A 27,507-nucleotide genomic window follows, 5' to 3' on the forward strand; every position below is an offset into this window, starting at 1 on the left:
CGAGTCGTTATCAACCCATAGCGACCTTATGCACAGCAGAACGAAACACTGCCCGATCCTGGGCCAACCTCATTACTGTTGCCATGCTTCAGTCCATCAATGCTGCCACTTGGCCAGTCCATCTTGTTGGGGGTCTTCCTATTTTTTCTCTGACCCTCCACTTTACCAGACATGATACCATTCTCCAGTTATTGGTCCCTCCTGACAATAAGTCTGAAGTATGAGAGACAAAGTTTGGTCATCTTGGCCTCTAAGGAGCACTGTGGCTGCACTTCTTCCAAAATGGATCTATTGGTTCTTTTGGCAGCCCATGGCACTTTCAACATTCTCCTCCAACACCATAACTCAGAAGCATCAATTCCTCTAGGGTCTTCCTTATTCACTGTTCAGCTTTCGCATCTGACATCTTTGCTCTTCAACACTTTAAAAAGATGTTGTGCAGCAGATTTGCCTAATGCAATACGATGTCTGATCTCTTGACTGCTGCTTCGGTGAGTATTGATAGTTGATCCAAGAAGAATGAAGTCCTTGACAACTTCAATCTTTTCTCCATTGATAAGAATGTTGTTTATTGGTCCAGTGCTGAGGATTTTTGTTTTCTTTACATTGAGATGTAATCCATACTGAAGGCTGTGCTCTTTGATCTTCATCAGTAAATGTTTTAAGTCCTCTTCACTTTCAGCAAGCAAGGTTGTATCATCTGCATATCGCCTCTTCCTCCCAACCTGATGCCACGTTTTTCTTCATATAACCCAGTTTCTCAGATTATTTGCTCAGAATACAGGTTGTATAAGTAGGTGAAAGAATACAACCTTGTCACATACCTTTCTTAATTTTAAAACATTCAGTGTTCCCATATTCTGTTCAAACAACTGCCTCTTGGTCCAGGTACAGATTCCTCATGAGCACAATTAAGTGTTCTGAAACACTCATACTTTGCAGTGTTGTCCATAGCTTGTCATGATTCACACAATCGAAAGTCTTTGTTTAGTCAATAAAGCACAGGTAAACATCTTTCTGATATTCTCTGCTTTCAACCAAGATCCATCAGACATCAGCAGTGATATCCCTCATTCCATGGCCTCTTCTGAATCCAACTTGAACCTCTGGAAGTTCTCTGTCAATGTATGATTGTAGCCGTTTCTGTATTACCTTTAGCAAAACTTCACTCGCTTGAGATATCAAAGAGATTGTCTGATGATTTCCGCATTCCGTTGGTTCACCTCTCTTTGGAATTGGCATGAATGTGGATGTCTTCCAATCAGTTGGCCAGATAGGTGTTTTCCAGATTTCTTGGCATAGATGAGTGAATGCCTCCTGTGCCACATCACTTTCTTGAAAGAGTTCAATTTTTAGTCCATGAATTCCTGGAGCCTTGTTCTTTGCCAATTCCTTCAATGCACCTTGGCCTTCCTCCTTCAGTATCATTGGCTCTTGATCATATGCTACTTCTTGAAACGGTTGAACATTAGCCATTTCCTTTTGGTACAGTGAGTCTGTATATTCCTTCCAAGATTAACTACTACCCCCTTTATGTTACAAAACTTCTTTGTTACACTTGTGACAATTGCAATTAGTCATGTGATAAATCTGTTTTGATTGCTTCATATGACAGCTTCCAAACTTGATCTACAAGATAGATCTCTCTTGGATCCTAGGGTTGGTCAGACCCCCTAGACCAGCCATTCCTGGCTGATTTCTCCTAAGAATGTCATACAGATAGTGCTTTTTGTTTGTGCCATAGTGTAATAAAATGTGGGACGCACTCATTTATACTGAAGGCATGGAGACTGAAGAGCACAGTTACGTTCATTTTATTTTGTAAGTGATAACTAGATCAGTGCTTAATGTTGGCTTTTATTTAAGGACTTTAAAAGGGAGTAATCAGAATTATATTTTACGAGATAATTTCTGTGTATATTTCTTCTTATAAAAATCTTTAGCTTCCGTTTTAGTCACTCAAGCAATGTGAGCCATCTTGTTAAGTTGTTAGGTGCTGTTGAGTTGGTTCTGACTCATTACCTTATAAAGGGTTCCCAAGGAACAGCTGGTGAATTTGAACTGCTGTACTTGGGGTAAGCAATCCAGTGCTTATCCTACAATGCCCTATCAGTGAGCCATCTAGGTCCTGTCAAAAAGTGATAGAGTGAAGATACAAGGAGGATATTAGAGCAGCACTTGAATAAAGTATAAAATGATAAAAGGATCTGTAGAGAGCAGAAACAACTGGGGACAGATTTTTGGTTATTTATGAAGTATTCAGAAACATTTAGAACATCTTGTGCCAATCAGACTTTAACCAACAATATCTGTTTGCATTCATCAGTGTCTGAGTTAGTGTCATATATAAAGCTTTGGGCTTGGCACTTTGTAAGAGGAATGGAGTTCTGTTCCCTCTTGTCTGGATTAGAAAAGTCTGTAGTAGGTAGGCATTTATGGGAGTGTCATAAGAAGTATAGATAAAATGCCATGGGAAATACAAGTGAAATGAGATTATTTCTAACTGGAAACCCAAGAAGATGCAGTGGCAGATTTACTTCCGTTCCTTTGTTTGAGCTTTATTTTAATTTTTAAAAATGGTTGTCTTTAAGTTTTAAGATGAATGATATTAGACAAAAAGTATGTGGAAAGTTGAGACATCTAGACTGGATTTACTACATGGAACTTTGTAGAGAGGTAAATTTCAGAGAAGTGTTCATATAGCTTCACTTTTTCTATTTCCTGGGTTCTCTCGTGATGCCTCTATTTTAATAAATACAGAGTCTTAAAATCTTGTCATAATCTGAGTCTTTCTTCTTTATTCTGTATTGTTAGTTAACAAATTCCATTGGTTTTTCCTCTTAGGCCATGATTCTTATCTTCAGATGCACATTACAATCTCTGGGGAACTTGATTCAGATCAATGAAGTAAAAATGTTTGCATTTGCATCCAGGTGTCACTATATTTTGAAGCTCCCCAGGTATTCTGGTGTGCAGTTATGGCACAGAACCTGCACAGTGTTACTGCCATTGCTGTAGTCGAGGCTCACATCACTTTCTCTGTTTTCCAGAAATCTGTTGAGTATGTGCCCTCAGTAACACTTAGTTCATTCTGTTCTTGAAATTCTCTCCCTGCATATTAAAATCTAATCTTTTCTTCATTCAGGAGCCATGGTGGTGCAGAGGTTCAACATTCAGCTGCTAACTATTATCATCTGCTAATTAGAAGGTCTGTAGCTTGATCCCACTAGCAGCTCTGAGAGAGAAAGATGTGGCACTCTGCTTCGATAAAGATTACAACCTTGTAAACTCTCCAGGACAGTTCTGCTGTATCCTGTAGGGTTGCTATGAATCAGAGTTGACTTAGTGGGAATGGATTTTTTGCTCTTTTTTCAGAGGCTGATATTTTTTCTCATTTCTTTGCTGAAGCCTCTTTCAAGTAGCACCATCCTACTTTATTTCTTTGGTGCTTGAAGGTTTGCACTTCATTGCATGCTTACTATATTTGTTTATTTCCTTTATTCATGTCCTTTATGCAGCTAGGTTTTAAGCTTTTGGAGATGGAAACTTTAAAATATTCTTTCAGGGTCTAGCTTAATGCTGGAATGGGCATTCCAATGCTTGCCTACTGAGCGCTTACTAACTTGGGAAAAATTAATAGAAGGAATAATTTTGCATGTTTATGGCACTAGAGATTATTGATGTTGTTGTTAGGTGCTGTCAAGTTAGTTCAACCCATAACAATCCTATGCACAACAGAACGAAACACTGTCCAGTTCTGTGCCATCATCACAATCATTGTTAATGTTTGAGCCCATTGCTGCTGCCACTGTGCTAATCCATCTGTTGGGACTCCTTTTTCGTTAACCCTCCACTTTACCAAGCATGATGTCCTCCACGGGGACTGTTCCCTTCAGTTAATATATCTGAATAATGAGAAGTGAAGTCTTACCATCTTTGTTTTTAAGGGGCTTTCTGGCTGTTCTTCTTCCAATACAGATTTGTTTGTTCTTCTGGCAATCCATGTCATTTTCATGGGTGGTGAAGTCATGGGAGACCATCACTGAGATAGAAAGACACAAGAGTCACAATATTAGTGATTGTGCGGATGATGCAGGACCAAGCAATGCTTTGTTGTTTTGTATATAACATAGTCATGAGTTGGAGCGGAGTGGTACTGTTAAGATAAGCACTGGACCACAAGGTTGATTTGAACCACAAGGTCCAACTGCATTAGGTCTTCTATGATCTTCTTTATTTATTGTTCAACTTTCACATGCACATGAGTCAATTGAAAATACCTTGGCTTGGATCAGGCACACCTTAGTCCTCAAACTATTGTTTTTGCTATTGAGCCCTTTAAAGAGATCTTGTGCAGCAAATTTGCCTAATTTAATATAGTTTGATTTCTTGACTACTGCATCCATGAATGTTGATTGTGGATTTAAGCAAAAGGAAGTATTTGCCAACTTCAGTCTTTACTCCATTTATCCTGATGTTGTTTATTAGTCTGGTCATGATGATTTTTTCCCCTTACAATGAAGTACAATCCTGAAGGGTGTAGTATTTTAAGTCTTCTTCACTTACAACAAGCAAGGTTGTATCATCTCCAGATCATAGGTTTTTAATGATCCTTTCTCCAATCTTGATGCCATATTCTTCATAATTCTTGGATTATTTGCTCAGCATACTGATTGAATACTGTCCTGGTGTGGCACTACTTTGGGTTAATCTTCAGGACTGCAAGGTCAGTTAGAACCACAAGGTCAGTGGTTCAAGCTCACCAGCTGCTCCTCAGAAACCCTGTATGGGGTCACTGTATGTCAGAACCGATCCAATGGCACTTAAGTTTTCTCTTGTTCTGTTCAAACAACTGCCTTTTGGTTTATGTATAGCTCTTTATGAACACAATGAAGTGTTCTGGAGTATCCATTCTTTGCAGTGTTATCCATGGCTTGTCAGTATCCACACAGTCAAAAGCCTTTGATGTTGTTGTTGTTTGTTGTTATTTAGTGCTGTTGAATCCAGTCTGACTTGTAGCGACCCTGTATATAGTTTTCGAATAGCAGCTGGTGAATTTGAACAACTTGTCGGGGACCCGCCTCGACATTGGGGTTCAGTTCACGAGGAGAGGATACCTGACGGCGATTCATATATATCAAGAATACACAGAAAGAGACAAAGAGAGAGACAAAGAGGCACCCCAAAGCCAGGGTGGATACATCACTGGTGGGCAGGCCTGGGAGTACAGGCATCGTGGCCTCTGCAGGCAGCAACTCACTGCCCTGCAATCTTTACCGCATGCCTTCCAGCCAGTAATGCTCCGCAATCTTTACTCCATGCCTCCCAACCAGCAATGCACTGCCATCTTTACTCTATGCCTGCCAACCAGCAATGCACACCTGGAGAGGCCCGGGCCTCTGCTTTATTTAGGGGAGGAGCTTCACACCAAGCTGGGAGGGACTTAGGCAAGGTACAGCTAACATCAGTACTTTTCCAGACATTCAGGTAACTTTACATCCTACTTCATGGTTCGAATCCCAGGCTAGCAACTTGGATTCTCAGGCTCAATTAACATATCTATAGCCCCTGAGGTCAGTTGGGGGAAGGTGAGAGATAAAGACAAAAGCTTGGGCGGAGTCCTGCTGCTTCAGCTTCCTGAGCCGGGTCTGCAAGAGGACTCCAGAAGCCCAGGTGAATGGGCTGCACCTGGAAAAGGATTAGGGCGGATGGTTTCTTTGTCTATAGAACAAAGAGCTGTGAAGTAGCTAAGATATTTTTAGTTAATCCTTTGGAGAAAGGCTTAACCTTGCAACCTTTAGTCTTGGCTTTAGGAAAATACCACATTTATCTGTGGATTGTCAAAGGCTCCAGTGTATTAATTTAATATATATAACTGAATATTAATATGAAAGCAATTTGTCATTAACTGCCAGTGGCCTCATTTGTTACACTCGGCCCTAGAGGGCCTCGAACCTCTGACTAGTCTTACACAGTCTGCAACACAACTCACCTTGTGGTTCAAGTCAACCTTGTGGTCCAGTGCTTATCTTAATAGCGCCACTCCGCTCCAGCTCCAACTCATGACTACATTATATACAAAACAACGAAGCATTGCTTGGTCCTGCATCATCCTCACAATAACTAATATTGTGACTCTTGTGCCTTTCCATCTCAGTGATGGTCTCCCATGACTTCACCATCCATGATTTTCTCTTCTAGTAATTGGTCCCTCTGTGGCACTACTGTAGGATAAGCACTGGACCATAAGGTTGGTTTGAGCTGCAAGATTGGTGGTTGGAACTTACTGACTGCTCCAGGGCACCCTATGCAGGGTTGCTATGAGTCAGAACTGATTTAATGGCACTTAACAACAACAACAATGATCAAAACAGGTGAGTTGGGCAATGGTCTTCTATGATCCATAGGTTTTTCACTAATTCATTTTTGGAAACAGATCATCTGACTTTTCTTATTATTCTGTTTTAGTCTTAAGGCTTCAGTGAAACTTGTCTACTACAGGTGATTTTGCTGGTATTTAAAATGCCAATGACATAACTTCCATCATAGCAGCACAGAAGCCACCACAGTACAACAAATTGACTAATGAATGGGATATATAAGTGAGAGCAACAGAGGTCTTTGTTCTCATGGGCCTGACGTTCTAGAGGGAACAGAAGGAAGGAAAGACTACAGGCAGTTTGTCACCTTCCAGCAGGTCTTTCAGTTTGTAAATGAAATTTGTAGAAAAACAAAATCAAGCTCTCTGAGATTTAAAAAAAAAAAAGACATCTTAGCGTGGAGTTAAATTTAATTCATCAGGTAAGGGCCAAATTCCCTTTTAAGGGCCCTAAGCGTTTACAGACCATCATCCTTAATGCTCCTGCTTGCACTGTAGTCTGAAGAGTCAGTCTTGGCTCCATAGCTAACTTACTATTCAAGGCTTTTAGAGATATTGATGTCAAAGTAATGCTTTTGACCCTTACTCACTTAACATTATGGAAGCACCTCAGAAGCATGATAGTAGAGGTATTGTGACCATTCAGTAGATCTTGGTAGTTCCACAAATGACTGCAGGTTTCCTTTAAATGAAATGTGGTTATTGTGGTTTAGTTTAATTGTTCCTGCTCTATTAGCCTAAGGTTCCTTCTCTGTCAGAGTCTGCCTGTGAGGGTTGTAATGGAAGAAAGAGTTTGGATGGGGTCATCATCTTAAGAGATTTAAAAGCATATAGATTGAAATTAACATGTAATTTAATTAGAAAGCAGTTACTGCCCTTTTTAGTCTATGTTTCATAGTCATACATTGGCATTGTGTCACTGGGCCACCACCACGACTAGAAATTGTGTTAAATGTTCTGCAACAAAGCAGACACTTAGTCTTTCAAAGGATTCCTGGTGTGGTGCTACAGGATCAGTGCTAGACACAAGGTCGGCAGTTCAAACCTACCAGCTGCTACTCAGAAACCCTATACAGGGTCACTATGTGTCAGAACCAACTCTTAACACTTAACAATAACAACAACAACAAAATTTTTGAGCACATTGCATTTGGTGTTTTGGACTGAGTAATTTTGCTCAGCAATTCATGGTCTTGAACTTGTTAACTGACCAGAGTTAGGTATTGGTGAGAACAAATGCTAGGTCCTTGCCGCTAGCTGTATATGGCTGTTCAGAACTGAGATATACTGTTAGCAGGGACATTGAGAGAGGGAAACTAACTGGCAAATGGAGGGCCAAATTTTGGAGCAACCTTGTTGATCATTTGTGAGCAGCTGGTGAGTTTGAACTTCAGCCTGTGGTTCAAACTGATCTTGCGGTCCAGCGCATTATCCTTCAGCACCAATGTTGTTGTTAAGTGCCATTGAATGAGTTCCTTGTTGATCTTTTGTGAGCAGCTGGTGAGCTTAAACAGCTGACCTCGTGGTTCAAAACTGACTTTGCAGTCCAGTGCATCTACCCACAGTGCTGCCACACCAGGACTCCAGCAGTGCCAATAGTAGCACATCATAGTCTTTAAAAAAAAAAAAATTTTTTTTTAATTAAACAAAAAAAAACACAAATAGGTACAGTTTAGGACTTGGTGAGAATGATAGTGTTCAAAATAGATTTAATCTTTGCTGTTATTAAAAACCATTGGATATAGTGTTTGGTAAGTAATATCAAGGTAAATGGAGAAAAGATTGAAGTTGTCAAGAACTTCATTTTGCTGGGATCAACCATCAACACTCATGGAAGCAGTAGTCAAGAAATCAAGGTCAGTTTGAAGACTTAGGTGTTCGTGACCCAAGCCATGATATTTCTAGTAGCCTCATATACATGGTATTTTCAATAGCCTCGTATGCATGTGGAAGTTGGGCAATAAATAAAAAAGATGGTAGAAGAATTGATGGACCACCAAAGGACCAAATAAATTTTTACTGGAAGAAGTACAGCCAGAGTGCACCTTAGAAGCCAGGATTGCCAGACTTTGTCTCTCATAGTTTGGACATATTATCAGGAGGGTAAAGTGAAGGGTCAGAGAAAAAGAGCAAGGCCCTCAGTGATATGGACTGGCACTGTGATAGCAGCAGTGGGCTCAAACATGGCAGTAACCATGAAGTGTTTCCTTCTGTTGTGCTTAGGTCTTTGTGAGTAGTAGGTACAGACTCACTGGCACCTAACAACAACAACAACAACAACAGCAAAAAAGAGTTATCAAAGAGGAGCGACAATACATATCCAATATTGGGCTGAATATGTATTTGAGAAATTTGATTATGTCAGTATATCAGGTATAGAACTTTAATTATATTAGTGTAATAGTTTGATGTAGAATGTATAAATAGTATGCCCACTTAAAAAGATAGTTATTGTGTGAAGGAAAGCACTTAATTTAGATGCTAATCCCTTCTCAGTTTTTTTGCAAATGCTTTCCTGGAATCATTTTAACTAGTCTTAGCTTCTTCCCAGTCTTTCAGAAAAACCCGCTAAAGACCTTGCTCTAACAGAGTGATTTTAAAAAACTGTTTTATTGTGAATTATGTGATAGTTTACACGGGAGAACATTAGCTTTACATTCATCCTATCTTATATTGTTAAATTGCCATGGTTACAATCCCTTCCTTGCATCATCAACCAACCAAAGGGCACACCCCTCAAACCTGCCCTCAGGTTATCAGCACACAGCCCCTCCCTCTCTGGGTCTAGAGTTCCCAGCAGCTCCATCTCTCCACATCATCCTTTTTTTGCCTCCATCCCTGGCATCACTGTTCTCTGGGTAGGGTCCTGCACTCAGCTCTTCCTCCCCTCCTGGACTGCAAAACAGAGTGATTTTTTGTGGCCACCTTTACTTGCCTTCCATTGAAATTGGCTTAAATTTTTTTTTTTTTTTAATATGAAAGTTAATGTGCTTATTATATGCTACCTGAGTCCTGGTGTGGCGCTGTGGGTTAATGAGCCAGACTGCAAAGCCGTTTAACCAGCTGCTCCTCAGAAATCCAGGGTTGCTATGGGTCAGCACCGACTCGACGGCACTTTGCAACAACAACAACAGGCACTTTGGTAGCGTAGTGGTTACAATTTGGGCTGCTAACCTCAAGGTCAGCAGTTAGAAACTACCAGCGGTTCTGCAGGAGAAAGATGAGGCTTTCTGCTCCTGTAAAGATTTATAGCCTTGGAAACCCTATACAGGGTCGCTATGAGTCAGAACCGATTCCACAGCACGTAACAACAACAGATAACCTCGCCTCCATATTTGCTGTATGGAATTCCGGACATGATTCAGGAAATATACAGGACATTTTTTCCCTTATCTTTTCTTCTTCGTTTAATAGAAACATAAAGGATTATCTGTACTATACTACTTGCCACATGCCATTTGTGACCTATTTTATTTCCATAATAACCCTATCGGACTGTTATTTCTATTGCTAATAAGTACATACACATATAGCTGGGATTGGAAGCTAGATTGCTCTGTGTGATCTGAAAGGTCTGAGCTTGTATTACTTTTATAATTGCGTATCTACCAAGCCAGCAAATAAGGTGTTAGTTAGGCCATCTTTAATTATGGTGGAGTTTTCCATTATAAATATATTTGTTTTGAAATTAAATGCCCCACATTAGATAAAATAGGCCCATGTTTGCTATAGCTGACTGAAATGAACAGAATAAGAAAGGTTTTTAGATTAGACTCTGGTGGTACTTGGATGTCATAGATGTTTAGATGTGATGTGTATCTGTTGTTGTTAAATGCAGTTGAGTGAGTTCTAACTCATGGTGACCCTGTATAGGGTTTTTGAGGAGGGGCTGGTGGATTTGAACCACTGACCTCGCAGTTCAAACTGACATTGCAGTCGAGTGCTTATTCTACTATGCCATACCAAGTGCACCTATAGAGGATAGCTTTTGTTATACAATATGTTGTATTTTCCATTTTATTTGAACTGTAGAGTTTCCTGCAATAGTATCTCACCTGTATTTCTATAGCTATGCTTGAAGATGACTTTACAGATTTGTTAGTGTAATCTTTTCTGTGAGCTGTTTAATATGTTTAAGAGAATTAAATAGATGTTGTATTGAATTGTTTCTAAGACTTCTCTTGAGAGTGTTGATTTCTTTAATTTGGAAACAGTTTGAAAAAAATTAATGTATTATTTTCTTATATTCTAAAATGATGGGTTTAATACATATCAGTTAGATGTTGTTTTGCTTTTTAAGAGAGATTTGAGGTACTTTTATATGTATGCTATTCTAGCATTAAGAATTCCAGTATTAAACAGGCAGTTCTTAACTCAGAAAGATGTATGTTTATGTATTAGATTAAATGATGCTGGTGTAATTGAGTACCATGGTCTTTTGAAAAATCATGATAGAGCAGACATGGAAGCCTGCACAGTGTGAGGCTGCAAATAGATAGTGTTTTAGCCTCTACAAGATTGCTGTTAGACTACCCTTGGTATCACTTTGTGCCCTTTAGATGTCAGACAGACTTGAAAGAATTTCATACTAAAAAATGTTTCGGGATTAAAAGATAATAACCCTTAAATACATCAGAATGTTAGTAATTGTTTCTGTGTGATACTGTGATGGGCACTGAAAATTTTCTACTCCTTCCTCCCTCTTGTTTTTGACACTGTTTCATGCATTCATAATAATAGAGTTTCAAAGTAAATTTGGAATGTCTAGATTTTTTAGCTTTTGTTTAGACTCATATACCGTGTTCATTTCTAAATTAAAAACTAAACTCACTGTAATTATGTTGATTCAAGCTCATAGTGACCCTGGGTAGGGTTTTTGAGACTGTAAATCTTTCTGGGAACGGACAGCCTCATCTGTATCCCATGGATAAGACTGGTGGGTTTGAATAGCTGATCTTATAGTTAGCAGCACAACACCTAACCCACGGAGCCACCCGGGTTTCTTTTCTAAAGAAAATTAATATGGAAAATTTCAGTATTATTTTTGAATGTATTAAGCTCTTAACTTATCATTTTGAAGTAATGATTCATTCTAGAGTTGACTGACATGGGGAGGTTTTTATTATATTGTACATTTCTAGCAAGCCTTGGTCAAAACAAAGTCAGTTATCTCTGTTGATAGCATTTGTTTTGATAGCATTTTTCTTGATTTCTGTATATTAAAGTGATGTTTTGACCATGGAAATATGAAATTAAATTCAGAATTTGAAAGTAGTATTAGTTATCATCTAGTCAATGGGGTGTTTACAAACTGTGGTCCTTGGTTCAGATCTGACCTCCCTGCGAATTTTGTAAATAAAGTTTTATTGGAACACAGCTAAACTCACTTGTTTATCATTTATGGCTGTTTTCCTATTGTAACAGCAGAGTTGAGTAGTTGTGTCAGGAGACAATGTGGCACCCAACTTGAAAACATTTGCTATTTGGTCCTTACAGAAAAAAATGTGTGTTGTTGACTCAGTTCTGACTCACAGCAATCCTGTACAGGATTTTGAGTCAGGCGTACTTTTCTCCTCAAACTCAAATCTGTTCTCTTGCTGCAGATTTGCCTAATGCAATATGTTGTTTGATATCTTGACTGGTACTTTCAGTGTTGTCTGTGGATCCCAAGCAAAATGAAATCATTGCTAATTTCAGTCTTTCCCCCCCATTTATCATGTTGTTATTTATTAGTCCATTTATATTTTTGTTTTTGTTTTTTACATTGATTTGCAATCCAAAATGAAGATCGCGGTCTTTGATTTCATCAGTAAATTAAAAGTCTGGGAGATGATGTCTTGCATCCTTGCTTCTATGAACATTCTGGCTATCTTTTCCAAGACAAATTTGTTTGTTTTTCTGGCCACCCATGATATTTTTATTTATTCTTTTCTAACACCACAGCTCACATGTATCAATTCTTCTGTGGTCTTCCGTTTTCATTATTCAGCTTTCACATACTTAAAAGGCTGTTGAAAATGCCATGGCTTAGGTGAGGTGAACCTTAGTCCTCAAGCTGGTATCTTTTCAACACTTTCAAGAGGTCTTGTGTTTCTGAGGTATATTGGTGTAAACAAGGTAGGTTTGAACTGTTTGCAGTTCAAACTCTCTAGTTGCACCTTGGAAATACTATACAGATATCCTATGAGTTGGAAACCACTGAAATGCACTTAAAACAACAATAATATGATTTCTGGGTAGTGACTGGTGGATTTGAATGGATAACCTTGTGGTTAGCAGTCTGGTGCTTATCCCACAGCACCACAGGAGGACTCCAGTAGCTTAATTTCCTTCAGGGCTTCTTGGGGCCACGATAACTGTCATACTGCTTAACCTTGTTGGAAGAACTAGAGAACCCTTCAAACAACACCAAGTAAAATGGGGGGTGGGGTGTGAGGTCCTGAGAGGGAGCAGGGGAGTTAATACAAATAAGTGAAATTACTGTAAAGATGTCAAAATGCCTTGAAATGAAAGCGGGAAACGTTGGGTAGCCAAGAACAGTGTCTTGGTGCAGGCCCTTCTCAGTGTTGCATATATGCTTCATTACTTGCTCTCTCCCTATAACAAAGAGCCAGAATGTCAGTCTCCACCCCCAGTTTGCATGATCTTGGAGTTCAGGCATTTAATTAAAGCTGATGACAGGTGTCTCCCCCCCACCCCCACCCCCCAAACAATAACAACAAACTAACAGGGAGAAATACCATATTTGATCAGAATAGGAATGTATAAAGTGTTAAATACATGCAGATTGGTATTATTTTAGGAAATTATAATACAGTTCCTTATTCCTCATTTACTCTTTTTTGGCCCAAGGAGTAGGCTTTACTTTTGGCAAAGTTGTCATGTGTTGATAATAAAAAATGGATTTGTTTAAAATATTGTGATTATTTAAATGTAGTCAACTAAGCATTTTGGGAGGCCACCTGTTTATTTTATCTAGAATGCCCATATGTGGCAAACATGTAAAACTAAAAGCTTATCAATCATAACTTTTGTCCTAGTATTTTCTGTTCATTGACCATTAAAGCATCTATTAATTTATTTAAAGCTTTTGTTGTGTATTGAGTGAGTTAAGGATCACAGCATAGGTCACCGTTTTTACATTCATTGTAATGATTACAATAAATACCCTCCATGCACCCTTTGATGTTGTTGTTAGGTGCCATTGAATCAGTACCAATTCATAGTGACCCTGTGCATGAATGAAACACTGCCCGATCCTGGGCCAACCTCACAATTTTGCCATGCTTAAACCCATTGATGTTGCCACTTTGCCAATCCATCTCGCTGGGGGTCTTCCTCTTTTTCTCTGATCCTCTACCTTACCAAACATGATATCCTTCTCCAGCGACTGGTCCCTCCTGACAATATGTCCGAAGTAAAGAGACGAAGTTTGGCCAACCTGGCATCCAAGGGAACACTGTGGCTGCACTTCTTCCAACATAGATCTGTTGTTTCTGTTGGCAGCCCATGGTACTTTCAATATTCTCCTCCAACACCATAACTCAAAGCATCAGTTCTTCTACAGTCTTCGTTATTCACTGTCCAGCTTTTGCGTGCATATGAGGTTATTGAAAATACCATGAAAAAAGGTCTTGTGCAGCAGATGTGCCTAATACAATATGTCATTTGACTTCTTGACTGCTGCTTCTGTGAGTTTTGATGGTTGACCAAGAAGAATGAAGTCCTTGACAACTTCAATCTTATCAATCTATTGTTAAGAATGTTGTTTATTGGTCCAGTGGTGAGGATTTTTGTTTTCTTTACATTGAGATGCAATCTATACCGAAGGCTGTGCTCTTTGATCTTCATCAGTAAATATTTTTAGGTCCTCTTCACTTTCAGCAAGCAAGGTTGTATCATCTGCATATCACAGGTTGTTAATGAGTCTTCCTCCAATCCTGATGCCGTGTTTTTCTTCATAGAACCAAGTTTCTCGGATTGCTCAGCATACAGGTTGAATAAGTATGGTGAAAAAATACAACCCTGTCGCATACCTTTCTTAATTTTAAACCATTCAGTGTTCCCATGTTCTGTTCAAAAAACTGCCACTTGCTCCAGGTACAGATTCTTCATGAGCACAATTAAGTGTTCAGGAATACTCATACTTTGCAATGTCATCCATAGCTTGCCATGATCCACACAATTGAAAGCCTTTGTGTAATCAATAAAGCACAGGTAAACATCTTTTCTGGTATGCTCTGCTTTCAGACAAGATCCATCGGACATCAACAATGATATCTCTTATTCCATTGTCCTTTTCTGAATCCAGCTTGAACCTCTGGAAGTTCTCTGTCAATATATGGTTGCAGCCATTTCTGTATTACCTTTAGTAAAACTTTACTTGCATGGGATATCAAAGATATTGTCTGGTGATTTCCACATTCCGTTGGTTCACCTCTTTTTGGCATAGGCACAAATATGGATCTCTCCAATCAGTCTGCCAGATAGTTGTCTTCCAAATTTCTTGATGTAGACAAGTGAGTTCCTCCTGTGCCGCCTCACTTTCATGAAAGATTTCAATTTTTATTCCATCAATGCATCCTTAGCCAACTTTATTTACTTTTTTTATTTTTTATTTTGGTATACACCTACCACATTGTAAATATGTTGTTGTTGTTAAGTTCCGTCGAGTCGGTTCCGACCCATAGCGACCCTGTACAGGGTTTCCGAGGGTGTAAAAATTTACGGGAGTAGAAAGCCTCATCTTTCTCCCGCGGAACGGCTGGTAGTTTCGAACCACTGACCTTAAGGTTCGCAGCCCGATTTGTAACCACTACGCTACCAGAGCTCCTTGTTTGTTTAAATGTCCAAAAGGCACATTTTGTAAGCCAGCCTCCTGCCCACAAGCATGCTGCTTTTCTTAGTCCATGGGCCTAAAGTCCACTGCTGCCGTGTCTCTCTATGCCATCTCTGTTGTCACCATAAAGCATTCATTTTAAAAAATAAGGTATTTTAGAGAAGTTAATAAGAAGTCATTGTTACTATGGCAGTTTGATTTTGGTAAGTGTCATCTAGTAGGTTCCCACGCATAGTGACCCTGTATAGGATTTCAAGGAGCAATTGGTGACCTTAAACTGCTGACCTTGTGATTCAAACGACCTTGAAGTCCAGTACATTAACCCACAGCGCCATACCAGGACTCCAGTTTGGCAGTTTAGGATTAAACAAATTGTGTTTCCTCCCTATCCCAAACCAAAATCGACCGTTGAGGGGTCCATTCTAACTTATAGTCACCCTGTAGGACAGAGTAGAACTGCCCCTTTGGGTTTCCAAGGCTGTAAATCTGTATGGAAATATAAAGTGCCATGTCTTCCTCCCACTGTCATCATTGGTTTAAAAACATTGACCTTTTGGTTGGCAATGGGTGCATTCACCACTGCACTACCGGGACTCCTTGTTTTTTTGCTTTAAATCTCCACTCCTTTACCTCACCCCAATTAAACATAGCTAATTTCAGGTATGCTATTCTCATGCTTTTCCTGACAAAAAATCCTTTTTCTATTTGTGAGTGTTACTTTTCTAGCCGGAGAACTATGACCATGTCTGCTAGGAAATTTCCTCTTCTAACTTAAGGTCTGCTTTGTTGAAAGTTGTCACTTGGGTTAACTTATTTGTTAGTCATAACACAAAATTAGAATAGTGAAAGCGTGTGAAATGTGATGTGTTTTCATGTAGATGTCTATTTTTTCTGTTGATTTTGAGTTTAATCTGTGTTCACAAATCTGATGGCTGTGTTGAGTTAAATACTTGCTAGCTACAAAATAACTTATTTTATAGTGGAATATTAGAAATTTAGAACCAAAGGTAACTGAGAACTGATTCTCTTTGATCAGATTCTTTGAAATGACAGTTACAATCTTAATAATTTGGCATTTTTCAAAACTTAATATAAGGAACATGTTGTTAAATGCCTTCATGTTGGTTTAAACACATAGTGACCAACCCGTTACAGAGTTTCTGAGGAGTGACTAGTGTGTTTGAACTGCTGACCTTGTGGTTAGCAATCCAGTGTTACACCAGAGCTCATTAGGAACATGTTGTTGTTCTTGTTAGTGCCATCAAGTCAGTTCCAACTTCTACTGACCTTGTATAGGGTTTCTGAGTAGCAACTGGTGAGTTTGAACCGCCAACCTTATGGTTCAAACCGAACTTGTATTCCAGTGCGTATTCTACAGTGCTTCACCAGGACTCACGTAAGTTCCTTTGAATTGTTTCATACAGAAATAACATCTGATCAGGTGTTATTTTCAAATGTATTGAAATGATTGGCTTCCAATACTGTTTATTCTAGCTGTAGATATTCTAACTTTGTAATTTGTAATAGTCTCACAAATAGAATGCAGAGTGGCATCTATTTTAGGACTTTCTTGCTAATTGTCCTATAGAACCATACTTGTCCTGAATTACTACTTTCTGTTTTGAGGAAGAATTATAATATGAAATTCATCTTCTAATTATTTTTGAAAGTTTATGCCTTTTCTGTTATGATTACTAAACTTTCTTAACTGAGGAAGACAGACTGAAAGCTTTTTAAAGCAGCATTAGACTAGCATTTTGAAAAAAAAAATTTTTTTTTAAAGTTTCTGTCTACTTGGAGCAGTTTTTAAAGATGAACATAATTTGATTATATTGACAGGCTCTTACTTGCTTCTACAACAATTTCATTTTGGTAAACTATAGAGGCACTAGGATCATACTATTATTTTTGACTAGGTTTTCCTAGAACCAGTATAAAACTAGCCATTTTCTAAAAGTTCCTCAAATTATGTTAATGTTAGGTTTATAGTAAATGTCATTAGCTTTATGTTTTGGATTTGGTAAGGAAGCAGTTGTGTTGTGTGAACACTCAAGATTTAAATTTATACATTACGACCTAGGCTTATGGGCAATGGTACATAAAAAGAGACTGTCTTACAAAATGACCCAATGTCTTATTTTTGTTGGAATATTTCAAGCAAATGTAATATAAGGGTGATAGTGAAACAGTAGCAGAAAGCTAATGCTTGTTAAAGCTTGATGATGGACTCCATGAGTAACTTCACTTACTATTCTCTCTTTTTTTGAATATGTTTGGAAAATTGTGTAGTAAGTTTTATAATGATGTTTCTTACCATCATTTTTATTGACTGAGTAGGAGTCAGCATTTTAGAAGTTTTGGGACACAGGGCTTGCCATAATTCTAGCCATTCTGAGGACATGTGTTTGTTGTGTGTCTCGTGGAAGCCTTAGTTTTACCCCACCCAGCCCCCTTCTCACTGCCCATTTCTTAGGCTAGCTGGTGGCTATGATGCCTCTTAGACCCATTAGATTCTTTAATGGGCAAATGTGCAGTTAGCAGTGATAACTGAAGTAGGGAATAATGCTATTGAGTAGAATAAAGGGCCGTGAAGGCGAACTGAAATTGTGAGAGAGCTGTAGCTGTGCATTAGATAGCAGCTTAGAGGGTGAGAGTGAGTTGAGTATTTGAGGTTAGAGCAGGATTCAGTCAACTAAGAGGAGGGTCCTGCGTTTCTTGGGTTTCCAGCTGTACTTGAGTCCTTGAAACAAACCCTTTGACCTTAAATTCCATTGATTTGAATCTTTGTATCCAAAAAAGAATGTATACTTATTGAATGATGTGGATTTTTCTTGAACAGATTTTTAGTAAGCAGTTTTTAAAAAAAGGTCCAAAGTAAATGTGTGCAAATTTGTGAAGGGAAAATTAATTTACTCTGTAAACTTTCTTCCAAAGCACAATAAAAAGTTATAAAAGGAAGAAAAAATTTTAATATAGGCAGTCCTTGAGTTACAACAGGGCTCCAAGTTTGTTTGTTTGTTTGTTTTTTTGAAAAAAAGTTAGAAGTGATCATTGCTTAATCATCTAGGCATTCCACAGTCCAATTCCTTAAGCGTTATCAAAGCCTTGGCCCCCTTACCTGACTCATGTTTTTAAGGTGTGTCATGTGTAGTAGGAAAGATTTTGTTTTCTCGTCTGTTTGACATTATATGATTTAGTAATGTTTACATTGTTGTTCATTAGCCTTGAATGGAGCTTAATAGAAATAACAGGGGTAAGTTTGTTTTTTTAATGAGAAAAGGGGGGCACAGCTTGCCTTTTGTAAGTTTCATATTGAAAAGTTGTTGCAGCACAATTTTAGTAGCTTAAGCACCATTTTTTGGCTAACATGATTTCAGATTCCTTATTTTAGCTGTTTGTTATTTAAAAAAAAAAAAAAAAATGGCTACTAGCCAGAGATAGCCTTGTTTGAATACAAATACCCAATTTACTATTATCTTTTTTCCTTTTTGATGTTCTTTTTGGGGAAAAAAATAAAAATTTAGGAGATTGGGCATGCAACCAATTGTATTAGTAAATTGGAGGTTAGAAAAGCATAAATGAAATTGTTTTTATTATAATTATACAGCACTGGAACAAATATAAAAACCAAAAACCATACACACTACCATTGAGTCAGTTGCAACTCGCAGCAACCTTATATGGCCACTCTTATATGGCCAAGTAGAATTGCCCCATACAATTTGAAAGTCTTTATGTAAGCAGACTACTACATCTGTCTCTCATGAAATGGCTGTTGGGCTTAAATTGCTGATATTCTGGTCAGTTGCTTTAGCAACTGTTTCACCAAGCCTCCTTGGAACGCTATAGAATTATTTATAATAAATAGGATGTACAAGCCACTGCTCATCTGTCAGCTTGTACTGTGTTAGTTTGCATGTTGCTGTCATTTAGATTTCCACAGCAGGGTCACCCAATGTGGGCAAATCTTAATGGGACTTCCAGTCTAAGACAGACTGTCAAGCAGGCGATCTACTTAAAAAATTGGCCAGTGAAAACCTTTTGGAACATTGTCTAATATAGTCACTGATGATGTGACCCTCAGATCTGGTGAAGAAGCTGCCTTTAATGATACGAATAAAGAAGTTGTTAATGATATGAATGGAACAAAGTTTTCAGGACCTTCATTTGCTGATGGGACGCATATCAAAATGAGATGAAACAACTGCAGGCATCCATTAATAATTGGAAAGTGGACTGTATAAAGTTTGAATCTAGGAAAATTCTAAGTCATCAAAAAGTTAAAGGGAGTACACAAAGAGTGATATCCTAAGCATTAGTGAGCTGAAATGGACAGGTATTGGCCATTTGGAGTAGGACAAGTCATATGACAAATTGAAGAGAGATGGTGTTACAGTCATTGTTAAAAAGAACATTTCAAGATCTAGCCGAAGTACATCTTCAGTGATAGGGAGCTATCCATATGCCTACAAGGAAAACCAGTTAATCTGTTATTAAAATGTATATACCAACCACTGAAGCCAAAATTGAAGAAATTGAAGAATCCTACCAATTTCTGCAGTTTGAAATAAGTCAAAGATACAACTAAGATACATTGATTATTACTGTTGATTGGATTGTGAAAGTTGGAAACGGGGGGAAAGATTAGTAGTTGGAAAATATGGCCTTGGTAATAGAAGTGATGCTAGTGATTGCATGATAGAATTTTGCTAGACCAATTACTTAATCATTGCAAATAGCTTTTTTAAGTAACATAAATGGTAACTGTCCACATGAATCTTGCCAGATGTATTATACAAGAATCACATTGACTACATAGGTGGAAAGAGGCAATGGAGAAGCTCAATATCATCAGCCAGAACAAGGCCAAAGGCAGATTGTAGAATATCAATAGATTCTATGCAACTTCCAAGTTAAATCTGAAGAAAATTAAAACAAGTCCATAAGAGCCAGAGTATGACCTTGAGTTGTAGAATGACATCATCAAGGACATCATACATGATGAACCCAAAACATAAATACAGGTAATATAGGAAAGAAAGAAAAAATCACAATGGATATCAGAAGAAACTCTGAAACTTGCTCTTGAACATAAAGTAGCTAAAGTGAATTCAAGAAATGATGAGTAAAAGAGAAAACCCTAGGACAGGGAAAGAATAAACTGAGCATATCTCAGGCTGAAAGAACTGAAGAAAAAAAATTTTGAACTTCCACTTGCAGTACTGAAAAATTCTATGGGCAAAAGATCTTATTAAAAGATCATCTTCATTTAATAAGAAGATGGAAGGAACACATTGTGTCAGTATACCAAAAAGAATTGATCAGCATTCAGCCATCTCAGGAGGTAGCATATGATCAAGAACTGATGATACTTAGGAAGAAGTCCAGGCTGTATTAAAGGCATTGGCAATAAACAAGGCTTCAAAAATGGATGGAATATTTCAACAAGTGGATGTAATACTGGAAGTGCTTATTGGTCTATGCCAAGAAATTTGGAAGACAGCTAACCTCACCAACTCTCTGAAAGTGATTCATATTGGTTCCCATTTCAAAGGAAGACAATCCAACAGAAGGCAGAAGCCATTGAACAGTATCCTTAATATCACATGCTAGTAAAATTTTGCTGAAGATATTTTTTTTTTTTAAAGTGGGGTGTAGTTTTATTTATTTTTACAAATATATTGGAGAATCATGCAATGCTGCCGGCGTTGGATGCAATCCTGGGCCACAAGTCTGCACACTCCTTGTCAACTGGTCCAGTGATGGCAGAACCTTTCATTTCACCTTTATTGTTTACTATGACCCCCACATTATCTTCAAAATAAAGGAACACACCGTTCTTTCTCCGGTATGACTTTCGCTGTTGTATTACCACTGCGGGATGTACCTTTTTCCTGAGCTCTGGTTTCCCTTTCTTGACTGTGGTCATCACCATGTCACCCACACCAGCAGCGGGAAGTCTGTTTAGTTGTCCCTTGATCCCCTTCACAGAGATGATATACAGATTTTTGGCTCCTTTGTTGTCAGCACAGCTGATCACGGCTCCTACTGAAAGACCCAGGGAAATCTGGAATTTTGCACCGGAGGACCCACCATGTCCTCGCTTCGACATCTTGAAGGCCGGAAAAAGAAAGCTGAAGATAATTTAAAAATAGTTGCAACACTACACTGACGGAGAATTAACAGAAATTCCAGCTAGATTCAAAAGAGGATGTGGAATAAGGGATATATCATTATGGATTTTGGCTGAAAGTAGAGACCAGCAGAACAAAGTTTACTTGTGTTTGTTGATTAGGCAAAGCATTCATCTGTGTGGATCATAGCAAACTTTGGATAACGTTTTGAAGAATGGGGATTCCAGAACACTTAATTGTGCTTATGTAGCACCTGTACATAGATGAGCAGAACAAGGAGATACACTGTATGGCTTAAAATCGGCTAAGATGTGTGTCAGGGTTGTATCTTTTCACCATTCTTATTCAGTCTGTATGCTGAACAAATAATTTGAGAACCTGGATATAACAGAAGAATGTGACATTAGAATTGGAGGAAGACTCATTAACAACCTGTCATATACAGATGACCTTGCTTGCTGAAAGTGAAAATGACTTGAAACTCTTACTAATGGATTACAACGTAACATCAAGCAAAAATCTTCACAACTAAACTAATAATCAAAATCATGATAAAGGAAGATAAGTTTGACATTGTTAAAGGTTTCATTTTATTGGATCCACAATCAGTCTTGGAAGCAGCAGTCAAGAAATTAAATGGCACATTGCATTGGGCAAGTTTCCAAAAACCACTTTAATGTGTTAAAGGTAAAGGTGTCACTTTGCTCCTTAGTAGAGGATTAATGCAAAAGAGGAAGATGCTTATTGAGATAGACTGACATGGTGGTGGTAACAATGGGCTCAACCAGCAATGCTTGTGAGGATGATACAGGACCAGGCAGGCAGTGTTTCATTCTGTATTAGGATCACTATGAGGTAGAACCAACTGTTGTTTTAACAGTAACATACAAGGATAGAAAGACTGGTATTGGGAACTACATGACAAAAGAAACAATAATAGATTTATAATTAGGAATTAGTGTTCAGGGGATAGAAACCTCTTGGTTTAGTAGGAATGAAGAACTATTAAAGAATTATAAGCAAAACTGGTCAAGGTTCTTTCCCTCTGGTAGTGGATGATTCACTGACATTGTCTCAGAGGTCTCAATAATGTTTGTCTCTGTCATCCCCCCTCCCCCACCAGTCCCCAATTAATTTGGTCCTGTGTAGAAATGTATTGCACATGACTGATGCAGACAGTCTATGATAAGGGACTGTGGAGAGAGCTGTTTCGATCATAGTATTTTTGTATTACAAGATCTTAGATTGGCAGCTTCCTTTGGGGATTGATTAGGCCTTTGATACATTCTCTCAGACCCAAGAAAAAGAACTGCTAAAGTAGAAACGAATAAAGCATTTACTTTAAGCCAGTAGACAGTGACACATTAAGGACTAATGACTGCCAAAAGGAAATGTCAGACACTAAGCTAGTCTACTTTCTTTGGCATCTGAGAATCCGGTGAATCAACAGTTTTAAGGGGGTGTATAGTTATTGTGGGTGGAGGAAGGAAAGTTTCTAACACTGTTTAAGTCCCTGTTAAGTTCAGCACAGTTGGACTTGAACCTCCTTTGTACTTTCTTAAGCCCAAAGCAAACCTTATTCTGTGTTACAGAATAAGGTTTGCTATTATTTCATGTAGGAAGTATTGATTGGATAGAAGTATTTAAAAATGTATTTATGGACTTTGTTTATTTTTGTTGATTGTTGGTGTGTGTGAAGCAGTGGTGGTGGATGTGTATGTGTCAAGGAGCATAATTTGGTTTTGATGGGCTTGGTACACTTTTCCAGAATTATCTGAAGTGTACTGAAAGAAAATGGGTTAATTTCTATAAAAAATTACTTTTAAGAAAGGATAACCAATTTATGGCTTTATTACCTTATACTAAGTGTGGTCTCCATGTACTAGACATTTAAAATTTAGTATTTAAATATTCTTATACATTCTTACATTTTTGTATTAGTATTTTAAGTTGTAATTCTGTCTTAGTTGTCTAGTGCTGCTATAACAGAAATTCCTCATGGGTGGCACTAACAAACAAATTTCTTTTCTCAAAGTTTAAGAGTCTTAAAGTTTGAATTCAGGACCTTGGTTGGCTATAGGTTCCAACTGACCTTGTGGTCCAGTGCTTTATCTTACAGTGCCACAGGAGTAGACTAATAGCCAGGAATTTTCTGTGGCTATTTCATTTAGATTATGAAAATGTCTAGTTAGGCTGCTGAATCAAAACTAGTTTTTGAAAATTCAGAAATGAGATTGAACAGGTGTCCATTTCAAGCTATTTTTTATTTGTAGTTTGTTTTCTCTGGAAAAACTTGTGCATCTGTACAATATGCAAATTCTTGGTCCTTAAATTATCACATTTTAAAATGTTTTTGGATTTTTTTTTTTTGGGTAAAGATTTTGCATACAGCAACCTAGAATTTTGACTGTACAGTTCTGAGAATAAAATGAACCAGCTTTCATATTAATTCCGTAAGTTTGGAATTCTTGGGCGAAGGTCAGAGAAGTACTTGAATAATGGGTTTGAGGGAATTTTGTTTAAAATAATGACACAGATAGTTCCTCATGTCTATAGTCTAGACCATTTAAATTTGAAGAATTTGCATAAAAGATGTCATAGGTCGTACTTAGCAGCATTAATTACTGTGTTTCCTCTTTTAGCTCCTGTGAGTTGTACATGGATATTTTCAGTTTGTGTCATATAGGCTTTTCTTGGTCTCTGTGGTGTACCCAAAATGTGTCTTCATAGCACAATGGTTAAGTGCTCCTCTGCTAACCAAATGCTTCTCAGTTTGAACCCACCATTTGCTCTATGGGAGAAAGCTGTGGCAGAAAGATATATATACAGCCTTGGAAACCGAATGGGAAATTTTGTCCTTTCCTTATAGTGTGTCTGTTAGTTGCTTTGGGTTTTGGTTGGTGCACCCACCCAATAGGCTTGTCAGACCTCTGTAGGGTTTGCCTTTCCGCAGAAGAAAGATGAGGCTTTTTCTGATCCTGTAAAGATTTGCAGCCTCGGAAACCATATGTAGGGTCGCTATGAGTCCAAACCAACTCCATGGCACACAACCATCACCGCCTCCACAGTGTAACTAAGCTTCGTATCTACCATCTTTGGTGAATAAAGGGGTGGTTATGTTGTTGTTGTTAGTTGCCATCAAGTCAGTACTGACTCATAGTAACCCCTATGCACAACAGAACGAAACACTGCATGGTCCTGGGCCAATCTCACAATTGTTGCCATGCTTGAGCCCATTGATGCTCGCTGGGGGTCTTTTGTTCTCTGACCCTCTACCTTACCAAACATTATATCCTTCTAATCTATGGTAAAGTGTAGTCCAAGGTTAGCAGCTTCCCCAAACTTTGAGTAATTCTGAGACTTTATTATAGAAACTTGTTCAGTTGTATCATACAAGTCTGGACCAAACTTTACCAGCAGAAAATCAGTCTCACTGTGCTCTGTGGTGGTGGTGTTGTTAAGTGCTTTTGAGATTGCTCCGACCCATAGTGACCCTGTATAGGATTTCCGAAGAGTGGCTGGTGAGCTTAATCTGCTGACTGTGTGGTTCAAACCGACTTTGCAGTCCAGCGTTTTAAACCTACAGTGTCACACCAGGGCTGCAAGGGGTCAAGTTAACTATAATAATAACTTCTTTCTGGTATTTATGTATTTCAACTAATAGTAACTTGCTATGTGGTTTGTTCCCTATAACGAACGACACCAAAGACAAGCTCATATGAAAGAAGGAAGCTTTAAAAATTCTTCTTAAGCTTTTCCCTACAACAATGAAAACTGACAACACTCCTTTTTACCTGTCATAATTTCTTAGTGAAGGTGTTAGTTGAATGAGTCAGATATGAGCGACTCCTCCCCTCCTTCCCACCACACTTTCATTGTTGATTTGTTTGAGGTATATTTGATTTTGTGGGTTGTTGTTAAAGAGAAAATTCTTGAAGAAAAGCTTGGTGGTGGAATTTCAAGCATTGGCAGGAAGTAAGGAAATATGTTTTTGTAGGGGCATTCAGATCAGTGTGGTCTGTTGCTTATGAAGCCTATTTTGGTTCAGGATTTAGTTCTGTAAATTGATGTTCCCAAAGATGGGACATATCTTTGTTGCCATAAGAAAATTTGAGATCAGTTGTAGAAAGAAAATGTTAGGGCAGTTCTATTGCTGCTTAGAGTTTTATACTAATGAAGTGATGTTTCTATATCAGGGACTGTGGAGTTGAACATAGAAACTGAAAATGGCAGAGGTTGTGCAGGACAGTTAATCTCATTAGGTATGAAGTTGTCAGGAACTTTTACTGTTAGTTTGTGCTTCTGAAGGTAGATAAGTAAGTGGCTCCTTAATTTTTGAAACATTCATTTTTGCCTAGACCAGATTTAGTGGCCTTGATTCTGGTAATAAAGTCTGCCTGGTTTGGAGCTATGTTTTCCCATCAAATTTGTTTGAACCACCTGTTTACTAATGTGCATGGATTATTGTCATTAAATTTTTATCCAAGGGATTTTCTATGAGGAGATGTGTTGTTCTAGTTGTAGTTAAGTATGAAGAGTTATTGAAACTCCTCTTTCACAACTGATAAAAGTACCTATGCAGGAGACATGGTTGTAAAGAGTATTAAAAGAAAAAACAAAAACAAAAGACACTGAGCCCCATGTGGGACACAGCTGTTGTTACTGTTATTGCTAGTAAAGTTATTTTGTATTTGAGTGGTTCAGTTTTCAAATCATCTGTCATAAAAAAAAAAAAATTTTTTTTTTTTTTGGGCAATTTTTTATAGTAGTTGCATTTCTCATTCTGTTAATGCATTCTTGTTTCATTCCCTATCTTCCCTTCACCTCTCTCCTCTTCTCTTTAAGCAGTGGTCAAATACATTTGGAGAATTTCCCCTTTTTATGAAGGTGCGTTCTGGTAGTAAATGTCTAAAGACTGTATTAATTTCCTTTTACTTAGCATGCATGTCCCTGCCAACTGTGTTGCAGAGGTTTATTGCTCTCCGTTTGTCTTAACTGTCTTGCCTGTAGTTTGTGGCCTTTTTCCCAGATTCATAATATGTTCTCTTTACTATTAAAATGTACATTTTTCTTGGATCTGGAATACTTCTTTATAATTAATTCTGAGTTATCTGGCATAGAGAAGCGAGTCTCTGGTTGTCAGTGTTCATTCTCTGAACTGAGTTTTTTAATGGGCATCTCTGTATAAAATCTTTTCATTATTCTTTCCCACCCATTTTGGATTAATTTGGCAGTTGCTTTTGAAATAGACTTTATTTGAATATTGTAACTATATAGTTTTTTTTCTTGTACATTTTCAATAAGTTGTGCTTATATTTCTTTTCTGGAGTTTTTCTTTTTTTCTTTAAATGTAGCACTAGTGGAAGGAGCTGTTATGAGTAGGATTGTTTCTAGTCTTATTAATAAACCCATCTGCAAATACATGGTCATTGTTTAAGAGAATTTCTATGCCCTATAACTGGTCAAATAACCAAAAGCATTAAGTTTAGGCATTGTTTGCTATTTAAAGAAAAAAACAAAACAAACAAACAAAAAAAAAACACTGGTGGGTAGTGTGATCTAGAAGGGTCTTTTTTCCTTTCACATTTTAATCGTTTTAAAATGGCTGAAGAGAAAAATCTTATTAGAAAAAAATCTTTATAGTGAAGACAGGCTGACTTTTGAAGTAAGGCATGTGGGCTGGCTGGCATCATCATTCTTCACTTAGGAGATGTGAACAGTTGCCTTCAGATGTTATCTGTGAACTTGCTTATTGGATTAATGGTTTAGCATCCAGAAATGATTCGAAAAGTAAAAGTAGTAATAGAAAAGCATTTTGTTTTCTGGTTCTCATAGGTCTCTTTATTTTTGAAGCAAGCCCTCTGTTACAGAGTTGAGATCTTTAAAGCTGCATTATTTCTTTATACTTAACAAACATTAAAAAAAAAAAAATTTAAAACATCGATTTTGTACTCAACCAATCATACATATATTTTTTTTTTCAGTGCAGTGATTACATCTCTTCCCTTCGCCATCAGTTAACAATATTTGCCTCTATTCCCCTATTAGTATTTTTTTTTAATTAAATATTTTTATTTTGCATTGAGTGAAAGTTTACAGGGCACATCATCAGCTTCACATTCAACCATTCATATAGCTTGTTTCATTACATTGAT

General features: G+C 37.9%; 2 protein-coding genes across 3 annotated transcripts in view; one reads left to right on the forward strand and one right to left on the reverse strand.

Moving 5' to 3' along the window:
* The window catches only part of CTNNA1 (catenin (cadherin-associated protein), alpha 1, 102kDa), a 211,806-nt gene that overhangs the window by 72,629 nt on the left and 111,670 nt on the right, over nt 1-27,507 (forward strand). The gene's annotated exons all lie outside the window — the stretch shown is intronic.
* LOC102819269 (60S ribosomal protein L23-like) lies at nt 20,864-21,341 on the reverse strand. Its single transcript, XM_006866126.1, has one exon. It carries the CDS (start codon nt 21,328-21,330, stop codon nt 20,908-20,910), a length of 423 nt encoding a protein of 140 aa, XP_006866188.1. The 5' UTR covers nt 21,331-21,341; the 3' UTR covers nt 20,864-20,907.

This window comes from Chrysochloris asiatica, unplaced genomic scaffold (genome assembly GCF_000296735.1).
Source record: "Chrysochloris asiatica unplaced genomic scaffold, ChrAsi1.0 scaffold00087, whole genome shotgun sequence".
NCBI classification, from domain to species: domain Eukaryota; kingdom Metazoa; phylum Chordata; class Mammalia; order Afrosoricida; family Chrysochloridae; genus Chrysochloris; species Chrysochloris asiatica.